This window comes from Nicotiana sylvestris, chromosome 3, assembly GCF_000393655.2.
Source record: "Nicotiana sylvestris chromosome 3, ASM39365v2, whole genome shotgun sequence".
NCBI classification, from domain to species: domain Eukaryota; kingdom Viridiplantae; phylum Streptophyta; class Magnoliopsida; order Solanales; family Solanaceae; genus Nicotiana; species Nicotiana sylvestris.
The window spans coordinates 91,550,223-91,563,379 of record NC_091059.1 but is presented as its reverse complement, the minus strand read 5'-3'; the positions used below and the strand labels follow the sequence as shown (position 1 = coordinate 91,563,379).

Below are 13,157 nucleotides of genomic sequence, written 5' to 3'. Positions count from 1 at the left end.
ATAAAAATAGGTTATCCATTTTTATCTAAATTATTGCAAAACAAAAAATTGATATTCAATACATTCTCGTTCGTAATATTGAATTGAATGTCTTTTGTTAACATTAGTATTGATTTGATTTTGGTTTGAGCTTTTGTTAGCATTATTTAATTTACTAATATTAATGGCTATAAAACTTATTGGAGCATTCAAAAGTTTTAAGTCCAACCTTGAAATAATACCTTAAAAGATAAAATTATGATTTTTTTTAAGAAATATTTATAAATTACATCACAATAAGTATATTTATATATTAAATATATCTAAAATTTCTATATATGTAATGTCAGGTTGGTTTGGTTTCGGTTTGACTTTCTTTAGTTAAAACCAAATTAAACCAATAATGGTCGGTTTTTTTTTCCAACACCAAACCATAGTTAGGTTTTTTTTCTCGGTTTGACTCGGATTATCGGATTGGTACGATTTGTCGGTTTCCTTTGTACACCCCTAATTGAGATACCCACTTTGTTGGAAGTGTTTATTAGGCGTGTTTTTTCCAATTGGAGGTGCTTAAATGGGAAAAACAAAAGTTGCGGGGCCAGCTTTCAAAATCGGGGTAAGAACATGTGTCAATACCATTAAGCCGAATATAATTACTCCTAGTTAACTGAGCTTGTAATTATTTTTAGGAACTTGATTGTGTAAATATTTTATACCATTATTATATACTACTATAACTTAAATCCATAAATCTAAACTCAGTTTAGTTATCTACTCAAAAGAAGGTAACGTAGAAATAGAACGTTTAGGAGGCGCAAATTTATATACAAATGATGAACGACAATTAGAGAAAAGCAACCAAGAAAGCAGCTGAGCCAATCTTATTAATGAAAGCAAAAACGAAATAGAAATAAAAATCAAAAAACTTTTGGATGAAATATATTGTAATTAATTTGCATAAAAAATAAGTTTGAGAGAATCAAGGTCTAGCTACTAGTAGTAAGATATATTTTAAAGAGGATGGCTCTAATTATTCTATGGAAGCCCACACTTTGCTTGGACGGCCAAAGTCTTGAATGTATTAGGGCAAGGATCCTTGCTTAGCTCATCAAAAGCTTCTCTCTCAACTGGGATTGCACATGTATTCTTTCCTAAACAATGCTGTTCTACAACTTTGAGACTGTTGGGAGAAGTACAATTCCCAAGATACAAGTTTCCACAAGCTCCATCAGGATTACCATAGCTAGCAAACTCAATTTTCTTGATCACTTGATTGTTTTCTGGGCAAGCTAATTGAGCTCCTGACTTTAGATCTTCTACGATAGCATTGAATTGACTTCCGGACCTCTCAAAAGACTTAACGCTAGGAGGTCGGTACTCAGAGATGATACTGCAGATTGTGTCTCTGTTAACTGTTTGGACTTTAATGGTTTCTGGGAGACCTCCAGTTTCCTCAAAGATTACTAGGAGATTATCCTTTGGCTTCAAGAAAGCTCTTGGAATATGATACCTAAAACAATAATATGTTTTATGATATATAATTATTAGATATAATTAAGTACAAACATGTTCTTGGCCGCATAATTCAATATAATATTAGAGCACGTTAAGATTTAATCAATTCTCACTGTTGTGTGTCATTAAAGACAATTTAAACTTGTTTGGCTATGAAAAAGAACCAAAATTATTTTAAACTTTTAAATGAGATGATCACATAATTCTAACACATATTAATGCTTGTACTTACTCAGATTGAGTGGGCTGTCCAAGAGGGGAAAGGAATGATACCCAGTAACGACCAAGGCTATTACCATTGACCCACATCATACCCTTTTGCATTTTGTCCATCTTTAAGGCTACTGGATTGTTGCCTTCAGGGGCATCAAAGTAGGTCTGTAACCCACAAATTAGAAATGAACACATAGTTAAATATGGACGATAAATTTAATCTTGATGCTTAGAAATTACGCATAATTAAACAAAAAGAAATTACACTTCTGTACTTACCTTGTACCAAGTGATAGGTCCTGGTGGAGGACCAGACACAGGAGTCCACTTCACTTTCTTCGCACCTTCTTCTGTGAATATTTGTTCTTTTTCACCGGATATGCCAACCTTTAAAGTAGCCAACAATAACCATGTTATGTTATACATCTTTAAGTTTGTGAAGCATCAAACATTTGAATTTCACTTTTCTATAAATGAATTAAGTTATATATGCATTGACATCGTAAAACTATTTACACAATCAGTATAGTTTAACCTATTATAAACATGTCGGGTATTTTTTATCAAGTTACTAATTAATTAATGCCTAACTTAGAAATTTACCTATAATTATCTCATAAGAAATAATACTCCTATTTTTTAAATATGCTAGTAAATAGAATCTAAACTCAAATACAAATACATGTTTACCTTGTGTCCCCAGTTGTTTAGGGTTATGTCAAGGGTTCCAGCCATCAAGCCTTGTAGAGTTATACCTCGGGGTCCAGCAAACCTCTTTTCCATATAAGCTCCGCTATTCTGCATTCATATATATCGTATGAGCTCTTCCTCTTTAAAATTCCTCGTTCTTATTTTTGTAAAGATTTATTTTGAAGTTATTGTTAATGAAATGAATACCGGAAATCCAATTGTCTCAGCTAAAAGGGTGATGTGGTTAGTTCCAGGTTTCAAGATGACAGGTTTCTGGAAAACAAAGCTCTTCTCAATGTTGTTACCGTGTCCAAACCCTGAAATTAATTTTATTACCAACAAATTCAATAAGTAATCTTAACATAGTTCTGTGAAAATAAGTTGACATTTTGATATTTGTCAATAAAAGGTGTCACTCACCAACAAACTCGCCATTAACGAAGGCTGCCAATGCGTGACCCATACTTGCGATTGACATGACGGGGAGGATGTCAGGTCTCATGGGCAAGTCATGACGATTAAAGTTGATGCTGTGATTTGTAACAATTTCAGTATTAAGATAACAAACGAAATTGATAATAGTAGTAACAATTAATAACGACAACAACAATAACAACGAACATAAGTACCTTGTGCTGTACCAAGCATAGTCTGAAGTATCTTTTGTCAAACTATAGAGCTCCAGGGGTTCTCTGTTCTTAAGTGGCAAGTCATTGATGGTTGGAACTTTCTCTTGGTACATTTCCCATTTGAGATTCTTTGCTTTCTCTGATGCTATGAAGTTCCTTGAATTATGTTGGGCAACAACCTGTTTTCACCATTATAAAATTAGAGTTGATATTTTTTGTTAACCTTGATTTTTCAAATCAATAAGAAATGAAATTTTTGGACTAAATAATGTTTTTATTTGATGTTACCGTTTGGGTGTTGTAAACAACAGTCTTGCAATCAGGGAGAATGCTAACAGACTTCTCAGGTAAGTAATATTCTTGATCCCTGAATTTAATTGTGGATGGTAACTTGGTATGGTTATTGGTCAAAAAGGCAGCACAATCGCTTCCGGGCTTCTCCCAAACTGTAATCTGCAAAGTAATTTATAGAAGTAAAATTCAAGCTGATTTTGGTTGGGTTAATGCATGCAAAGTGCAAACCTTTGGTTACCTCGAGGTCTTGGCTAATCTTTTGAACAGTGGGAGTTCCCCAAAGGAGAGCCCTTCTGGACAGTCTTATAGCTCTGTGCAAGTCTCTCAAGTGACTCCATTTGGGTTCCCTCTTCAAACCTAAAATAGACATAAATTAAACTTCTTGATCCAAGTGTTTTAATTAGTTAATCTTAAGGATGAATTTAATTACCAAATTCATCAAGGGGAGCTTCATCATAATAGCGAGTCGTCACAAAGGAAGAGCCTGTTCTTCCAAAGTTGGTGCCACCATGGTACTGAAATACAAGAAATAATTAAATTTTTTTGTCACATTCAAAGGTAAAATATTATGGAATGAGTACCATGTAATAGTTTGTTAGAGTTCCATTCTTCGCAAAGAAACGAGCTACAGAAAATGCAATATCTTCAGCTGCTCTTTGTGATGGAGGGTCTCCAAATGTCCTATATCTGTACGTAATTCAAAATATTTGTAACATACACTTAATATTACCCATAATTTAATTAGTAGAAAGACAATATATATATATATATATATACTTACTGCGCAGTCCAATTTTCAGTCCACAAAGAAGGCTTGTTGGGACCATTGGGACCTGTGAAAGTATCTGCACAATGCCTTCCATTGCATGTGTTGATCTTGAGAAATAATCAAAAAAGAAAAAGGAGAGAAGTGTGATCAGCTCTAATATAATGGTTTTCCAATACATTTGAAGTTACATTATTTTTCGCTTTCTAAAAATTAATAGTAGTAATTATTTTATTAAAAGAAAACCTACCACTTGTGGAGGGGCATCCTTTTGCTTGCACATGACCCAAGGGACTCCATTGTACAATCCAGTAGCCATATCAGCAGCCCACTTTATGTACTTCTTTCCATCTTCTCTGTAAGCAAGCTGGACATTGTTGTATTCGTTTTCAATCTGTTAAGAATTAAAAATATTCATAAGGACACTGATGAAATACCAAGGTGTAGAGGAATATGCATGGTATATACTAGCTATTGTTTTGTATACTACTTAAAAAGAAAAATTTAATAACTTTACTTAATAAAAGAATTTGTTCTCGTTTATCTCTTTCGAGCAATAGATATGAGAAGGGACCTGAGCCATGATAATGGGGCCTCCTTGAGGCGCGAACAACTTCTCCTTTTTCATCAAGTCAATCACCATTTCTGCATATTTTTTCATGTGGTGCTGCAAAGTGGAAAAATTACAAACAAGGAATAAATAAACAAGAATGAACAATTAAAGCTACTTCATATTTATTTAAGAGCATTATATATATGTGAAAACATACCATGAATGGTTCGTTATAAGAACGGAATGTGATATTAGGAACCTCTCTAAGCCAGTATGGGAATCCACTGTTCCATGATCAATAAGCAAAAATTAGAAACACTCCATTAGCAATTAATTAAATGGAATTATATATAATATATACCCTTGATTCCATTCAGCCTCGATGTAAGGTCCAACTCTTAGGTTCACATATAAGTCTTGCTCTCCTATCATCTTGATGAATTTCACCAAGTCATAGTTTCCTTCAAAGTTGAACTGTACATTCACAAGTGGGAGATGTTAACTATTTGGATAATTGATATATTCTTTAATGCATGCATGAACAGAACATAGATGTTACCTGCCCTTGAACCGGCTCGTGTATGTTCCAGAAAACATAAGTCTGAATTAGATTCAGACCTCCTTCCTTAGCTTTCCTTATGATGTCATGCCACATCTGATCAATCCCAATATTAACATAGTTTCATGAGTAAATATTGTTAAAAGAATCATGTATTATTTTGGCAGATACAGCAATCCCAACAAATATTTTCTTGCACTTAGTATTTATACTAAATTAAGTAATTTGATTATGAAGTCAAATATAGTTTTATATGGCAGAGTACACATGTCTTGCATTCATTTTGTTTCATGCAAGCGCGGATTGTATGTAACTTTTTCTCTCTGGTCCAACGGATTCGTCCAATCTATTATTATGCTTTACATATCATGTCCGAGACTTATTTAAAATGTCAAAAAGAGGCTAGATTCTGAAGTCACCTCAGGAGGGCTACGAGGGTAATGAATAGAACCAGAAAAGAGCAATTCCCTGTTGCCATTGATGATCATTGAACGACCGTCGTAGGTGACACCACGAGGCTTCTCATCAGCGATTGCAGAGGCAACAAAAAAGGAGAGGAGGGCTAACGCTAGGAACTGACTTATTGGTATAGTCATTTTTCCTCTCGTTCTTTAGCTTTGCAGGGACAATAGAAGATTGTGAGCTAGTGCAACGACGAAAAGAGAAGAGAGAAAGAAAGAGAGAGCTAAATGATGCCCCTTCGGTAAATGGAGGAGGCACCCAGAATAGCCGTGTTAAAGGAAGGCATGCATGTACTAATTATAGAGAGCAAACTGCGGCAAATATAGGTGTGGCATGATTTTTCGGATTTTTTTTATGGTCTTTACTTTTCGTTGATTTTGGTATTATGGTTTCTTTCTACCTCCATGTTTTTCTCTACACTATTCAATGTAGAATGATGATGAAAGGTTTTCATTTAATGTTCTTTTATACCTTTAGGGGAGTAACTTCAAAATAGTTTCTCCGTTCGTCACACACACAATTTGTGTGAGTTTGGATATACAATCTTCAAATTTTTTAAAATAAACTTTACATATTAGAAACTACATAAAACGTACTATAAACTATAATTATTAATAATTCAAAATATTACAAGACATATAAAAGAATTCGATCAAAGATAAGCATATCACATATAGTGAGATAGAGAGAGTAGTACCCAAGTTCTCCTTTTCTATTTTACTGTTTTGTTTTGAAACTTCACAAAATTACGTAGGGGCGGCCCAACAAGCTTTGTGGCATAAAGTCAAACTTTTGTGAGGAGCCTTAATTTTTTTTTAAAACAAATATTTATTTATTTGAAGTCTACTTTTCTAGCGTTTCTTAAATACGAAGTTATTAATAATTTTCTTATAATCAATAACTCCTAATAAGTCTTTCTTAATTGTATATTACTAATTTATTTAATCTTTCTTGAGACATTCATAATCTTAGGTAAGATTTTATCAATTTTAATTTTGAGAACTTTTTTCCACTGAAGCGAAGGTAAAAATTAACATTATTCCATAAGCAATATAGGCATTGGAAAAAGAATCAAATCTTTTTATTTGACCGAGTGTATCAATTAAATTGCTATCTTCTAATTGCACTATGTTCCTTAATACTTTTAATTCTGAAAATAAATCTAAACCATCAATATCAAATTGATTATTATGCTTTAAGGAACATTCAAAATTAAGGCAATATTTTTTCAATTTTCTATCATGTAGTGATCTTAATTTTTACCGCTAAATAGAAAATCAAAAATATTTTCATATGCTTCGAATTGTTCAAATCTATTTTGAAATAGCTTTGTCTACTATGTATAAAGTAGTCAACTCCAAAGGACTGTTCGAAAGATTTTATTGTCAACATTCTCATCAAATTGTTACTTCCTATATATCACATGTTTCTCACGAAATTCAGGTTCGATATTCATTTCAAGTGCAATTTTCTTGATAGAAATCATAGCAGATGCAAATCCCTCTTCTTTATACTTGTTAAAGAGAAATCAAACTTTTCCACTTCAGAGAACCTTTTTTAAAACTTATACATAGCTTATTAGGTGCAATAAAAAATGGGACCCCTATAAATGTGGAGCCTAAAGCAGTTGCTTTACTTGCTTTATGAAAGGGCCGCCCCTGAAATTACGATAGATTTCCTACTTAAGTTGGGCAATATGCCAATATATATTACACATAATCATGTGTACTATAAAGATTATCATCAATTTACTAATTCCTACTTGATGAAGTACTCATAATATCAAAAATTTACTCAATTTAATTATTAAACAAAGCAAGTAAAAATATTCCCCTTGCTACAAATGCTTTTGCTTTTGATATTCGTACTCAATCATATTTCCTAGCACAAATAGTGTAATTGCTAAGAAGGAGTAATTTTTATAGTGCAAGGGTTCGAACATGGTGTCATGCTAATATAACTTGGATGATATTCCACACCTTAAGATCAAGTGCCAATGAGCACACTGAACTGTTCATGTGGTTGAGAATCCTCAAAAGTCCATGCACAATGACACAATTATATATCATAGGTGTGTTCTATCACTGAACTAATAGACCGTCATGCGAACCTCATATTGGGGGTCCGCTATGCCAAAAGCAAGAGAAACTCCATCTCTCTTTTTTTGCGCCCCCAAGTCGCCATACAGGGGGACCATGAGATATAAAATTGAAGGTTCTATCAACTTGTTCCGATCTAGGATAATAAGCTCATGAGCTTGATTTTTTACTTCACTATTGAGAAAGGAAAGAAAACTTTCATAATCAATTTAGCTCAAACGTAGCTTCCTTATTTTTTTTGGGAGGGGGTGAAGAAATTCCAACTAATAACTCGATAGCTCCAGTAATCCAAATCATTGAATTAATTGAAACCTATAATACTTTGAGTTGCATGCAATATACAATTAAGAGTTTTTTTCATACATAGCTAATAGGGGATCTTCACTGAATAGTATAACTAAATGATAATTGAATGCAAACATATAGTTGAATTATCATTTAGTTATACTATTGAATATACAATCGTTGAATTAATTGGAACCTATAATAATTTTTAGCACAAATGTTTGCATTCAATTATCATTTAGTTATACTATTCAGTCAAGATCTCCTATTAGCTATGTCTGGAAAAAAATTCTTAATTGTGTATTTTATAGGGTAAAATATACAATGCTACGTAGTTGTTCAAAAGAAAGACACATACGTGGAACCTAAGAGGGGGATGACCAGAATCGAAGGCAATTATTTCGTCTGTCATCGGAGAGAGTAACGCTCATAAGGATGCAAAAATACTTTTCGCCCGATAGCATTCAATGGAGAATATTCCACATCATTAAGCATGATTGCCTGTTACAAAAAATTTGGCATTTATACTTACCGTTACATTTTCATCAATGACCCTCATAATTGACATTAAAGAGGGGAACGATCCTAGGACCTCCTTACCTAGACGTAGCTATAAATAGTGAGCTCAGTTGTTATTATAAAGGACATGAATTCTCTGGCAAACTTACGCTATATTCTACATATAGTTTAATACAATTTTATCTTCTTGTTTTTTATTTCATTGTTGTTGTGCCCGGAAGTCCTACTCCCAGAATCACTGTTGTAAGCACGTGATTTTTGCTTCACGAGCAATTACTCCAAAAGAAAATAAAAATAGTGACAAATGGTTTCGCTGTACAATTTTTCGATCTTTCCGTAACATGTGTTGTTGGTCATTTGTGGGTCTGTCCATTTTGCATCTAGTCATTATCAAACAAAAATACAAAAATGTTTGTCGTTAAAAGAAAATTCAAAAAAAACATATGTATGTGTGCATCGTTCGTTCTAAGCTGTGATCTAACCATTTTTATTTTATTTTATTTTTATTTATGTGTGTTTATCGTTGTGGGTATCACTCAATATGTGTGTAGGTTTATTTTAATTTTTACATTGTTTTAGGAATTTTTTAATTTGAAAAAAAAAAAAAGAGGGGAAAAGGAAAATCTGATTTGGGCCCCGAAACAAGGCCCAAAACCAAAGTACTGATCCAGTCCAAGACGAGCCTGCCCAAACACGGACTCAAACGACGCCGTATCGGCGTCCCTACCAAAGCCGTTGATCTGATTCAAACGAACGGTCCAGATCAGGCTGTTCAACTCGCCTCAACGACGTCGTTTCAGGCAAGATGATCTAAGCCGTCCAACCCCATTGATCCAACGGATCCAGGCCCTCCTCTAAACCCGTCAACATGACCCGATCCATGCCCTTTACCCGGTCTCACCCACCATCACGCCCAAACGACACCGTCTTTCCTAAGTGGATGGATCCTGGCCCTTGATCTCAATTGATCCAATGGCCAGGATCTAAACCTTCAATACATATATAAACCTAACCCCTTACCCCCACGCCCCAAGCCACACCCCCCTTCAGCCACCGTTCACCATCTTCCCCAGGACCCCTTTCCTCTCAAATCCTAGCAGCCTAGGTTTTCCCCCGTGAGCCCGGTAACCACAGTTCCGATGACCACCAAAATAACATCCCCGATGCACCCAACCACCCTGAACATGAATCCGTTAACCGTTCACCTCGAATCAACCCGTAGCTTCTCGAATCTTCGAACGAAGATTCGAGCAAAAACTAGATCTACACCGATTGACCCCAAACTCACACCACAACCCCTCCTGACCTCCCTCACCCCCGGAGTGGCTTTGGTTCCGTTCGAATCTGACTGGGATTGAACGGTTCCCAAATCGAACCTCAAGAGCCCTAGGATTCCGATCTATGGGTTTGTCCGAATCAGTGGCAGGATCAAGGCCTAGCAGACTTTTACCGAAGTGTTCTCAGTTGAGAACGCTTCGGTTAAAGTCCATTAGACCCCAAAATCACCTGGCCCGAGTTCGAGCTTGAATCAATCTTAGTTTCATTTTCCTGAGGTATTTTTCCTTTTTCTTTTGTCCTCCTAAAATCTATCTGTCGTTCATGTTCTGGTTTGTTTTGTTTCGTGACTCGTCTGTCCATGTGTGTGCGTTTTAAGTTAATAATGAGTTTGTTGTTGGTTTTATTGGTTGTTTGCTGTATATTATAGCTTGTGTAGTCATCTAAATAAGTGTCGTCAACTGAATTCACTTGAAAGATGTTATAGCTTGTGTAGTCATCTAAATGAGTCTACATTTCAGTATTTATTACTATGCCTGTTTCTTGTTGGGGTTACTTGTATCGGCATGACCAACTTGTACCCTTTAATTGGCACCCTTGTTTGCTTAAAGTTTGAATCATTGCCTGAACTTAGGCAGAGAATTGGCAATTAGCTTTAGAAATCTAACAAATCAGCCTGAAAGCAGTTTGAGTTTAATTAGCTAGCAGTTAGGTATTGGTTGAAATTAGAGAGGTCTATATACTAACTATTAAGAGTTAGGGCAATACAGTAATATGCAAGGTATAAGGGTAATCTTGGCATAAGACAGGGTCTGATTAGGGGATAATTTCAGAATATGTCAAGTGGTAATGAAAATAGGATTAAATTAATGCTAATGGGGGACCAGACCTAAGAGTATGGGAATTAATTGAATACTTAACTAAACTCATAACCCTTGATTAGAGTAATAAAGACAGGGCATGGGGGGCTGATTAAGGATTCCAAGAAAGATGCCTTTAGGCATGGGGGTTTAAGGGGTATGGGCAGACTGCAAGTTGCAGATGAGGGCAGCTTAGCTGCACTTGGTCACTTTGGCTTATAAATAGGCCATTCGAAAACAAAAACAGGGCTGGACTTTTGGAGTCTTCAGAAAAAGAGAAAAACAAAGTGGAATTTTAGGCTGGAGTTTTAATCTGGAGAGAGGTCTAGTGAGTCCAAAGAAAAACTGAAAACATAAGGTAGTTTCCAGTAAACACTGCAACCAAACACTGCCTGAAAGTTGTATAAGAGTGCATATTGGTCAAGCTGTCTTGGCCAAGTTCTTTGTTTGCATTGATTGAGTTGTCTCTGGTTATTGAATTTATAGTGTTGCTGCATTGAATACTCTGTTGTTGCTGTTGTTTCATCATTCTTTTCTGGGTTCATTGGTTTGGTACTCGACTATTTGTTGGTCCTCTTTGTTCTGGGAAATATTGTTGGTCGTCTGAGGTTTGTGGAAAACATTTGGTTTGGTTTGTTGTTGTGCTGTTGCTGTGTATCTGCTGCTGCTGTGTTTGTGGCATACTGCCCGACTGACTATTCCTTTATTCTGTTGTTCTCCATACCAGGTACACACCTAATACACTGTCAGATGTAATCGGAAATATGAGGATGAATACAAATGAGAAACTTGAAGAATGCCTTTTTATACATAGATTGTTGCATTAAATATCATGTAATGTAGAATAATTTTATTCTTGTTTGGATACTGGAAGTAGTTTGCAAGCCTAGTTGATATCAATATAGGTTAATGAATGATAGTCATGTATGTATGCTGTTAGGTGAAAAAACATTCCCAGTATAATAAGTTGTATTTTAGACTTAGTCTGATGGTGTAGTATATTCTATAATGTAGGCCAAGTAGGAAAACTATTCACATGAGTTAAAGTTCTTTCTCCTTTTGCTAGTTTGTCACATATATATTGATAAAGAACAAAGAATCAGTTCTAGGCCTCAACCTCAGGAAGGCCGAGCACAAATCGAAAAATCAGCTAGGCCTGTATCGGAAAAACAGGGTCCAAGTCTGGCCATCACGCATGAGCTAGGTTTGGGCCCATAATTTGCGACTAGTTGTCCATAAGTGCAGTCACGTTTTATTATTCTGTAAAAGCACTTTAAATCCGGTTTTATAATCGACTAAGGCTATTTACTGCTTTCAATTGATAGAGACAAACACGACAAGAAACGTAGTTGCTATAGGATATCCTTTAAAAATAACAACGAGATGAGCCTCGATAAAAATAAACAAAACGCAGATGCGGGGCCCTTGTTAAATGTATATTAGTGAAGCATCTAGTTTCCAGGACGGGATGTTTAGCAAATCTCACAAACTTCCCAAAATAACAATACGTTAGACTCTTTAGGACGCGCCTTTAATAATTCAACTTCCTTAAACTCGGGTGCACATTGATGTGACCCAAATCCAAATCTCAACGGAGTCGAAACGTGTTTCTAATCACGGGCACATTGATTGTGACGTGGTTCGAGGTGCGTGTCCATAACGTTGCAAATTCATCTAAAAACAAAAAAATAAAAAAAAATAAGAATGAGATGAGCCTCGCCAAATAAAATACAAATTGCGGGGCCCTCAGTAAATATTTGCTTTAAAAATTATTTGGACTTCGGGATGGACCGTTTAGTAAAATTCCACGGTCTTACCCAAAATAAATACGCTAGTCGCTTTAGGCGCGCCTTTAATAATTTAATTTCCTTAAACTCGGGTGCACATTGATGTGACCCAAATCCAAATCTCAACGGAGTCAAAGTGTGTCGACGACCACGGGTACATTGATTGTAACGCGGTTCGAGATACATTTTCACAACGTTGCAATTCTTGATAAAAACAGTAAATGATAAAAGCGGTTAAAAGTTAAATTTTGCACATAAGTTCACACTTGTATAAAATCAGATAATCAAGCCGAATATAACAGTTGAGCGACCGTGCTAGAACCACGGAACTCGGGAATGCCTAACACCTTCTCCCGGGTTAACAGAATTCCTTATCCGGATTTCTGGTACGCAGACTGTAATATAGAGTCATTATTTTCCTCGATTCGGGATTAAAATTGGTGACTTGGGACACCCTAAACCTCCCAAGTGGCGACTCTGAAATAATTAAACTAATCTCGTTTCGATCGTTCTTTAATTGGAAAAAACTCCCCCTGCGCCCCCCGGGCGCGGAAAAAGGAGGTGTGACAGCTCTGGCGACTCTGTTGGGGATTTTCTACCCAGAACCACTGGTTCAGGGTTAAGAATTCGAGCTTAGAATAATTGTTATTATTTGGCTTTATTTATTATCTG

At 35.5% G+C, this 13,157-nt stretch overlaps 1 protein-coding gene across 1 annotated transcript; it reads right to left on the bottom strand.

The window, feature by feature from the left end:
* Positions 1–827: 827 nt before the first annotated feature.
* Positions 828–5,929, bottom strand: LOC104232645 (beta-galactosidase 13-like). The gene is made up of 18 exons (XM_009785901.2): positions 5,618–5,929; positions 5,199–5,294; positions 5,001–5,113; positions 4,857–4,923; positions 4,661–4,753; positions 4,337–4,480; positions 4,102–4,196; positions 3,902–4,007; positions 3,751–3,835; positions 3,559–3,677; positions 3,315–3,479; positions 3,027–3,205; positions 2,818–2,927; positions 2,605–2,714; positions 2,398–2,505; positions 1,987–2,094; positions 1,727–1,872; positions 828–1,489 (listed from the first exon to the last, which is right to left on the bottom strand). The coding sequence occupies exons 1-18, from the start codon at positions 5,792–5,794 to the stop codon at positions 1,015–1,017; spliced, it is 2,496 nt and encodes an 831-aa protein (XP_009784203.1). The 5' UTR covers positions 5,795–5,929; the 3' UTR covers positions 828–1,014.
* Positions 5,930–13,157: the final 7,228 nt, after the last annotated feature.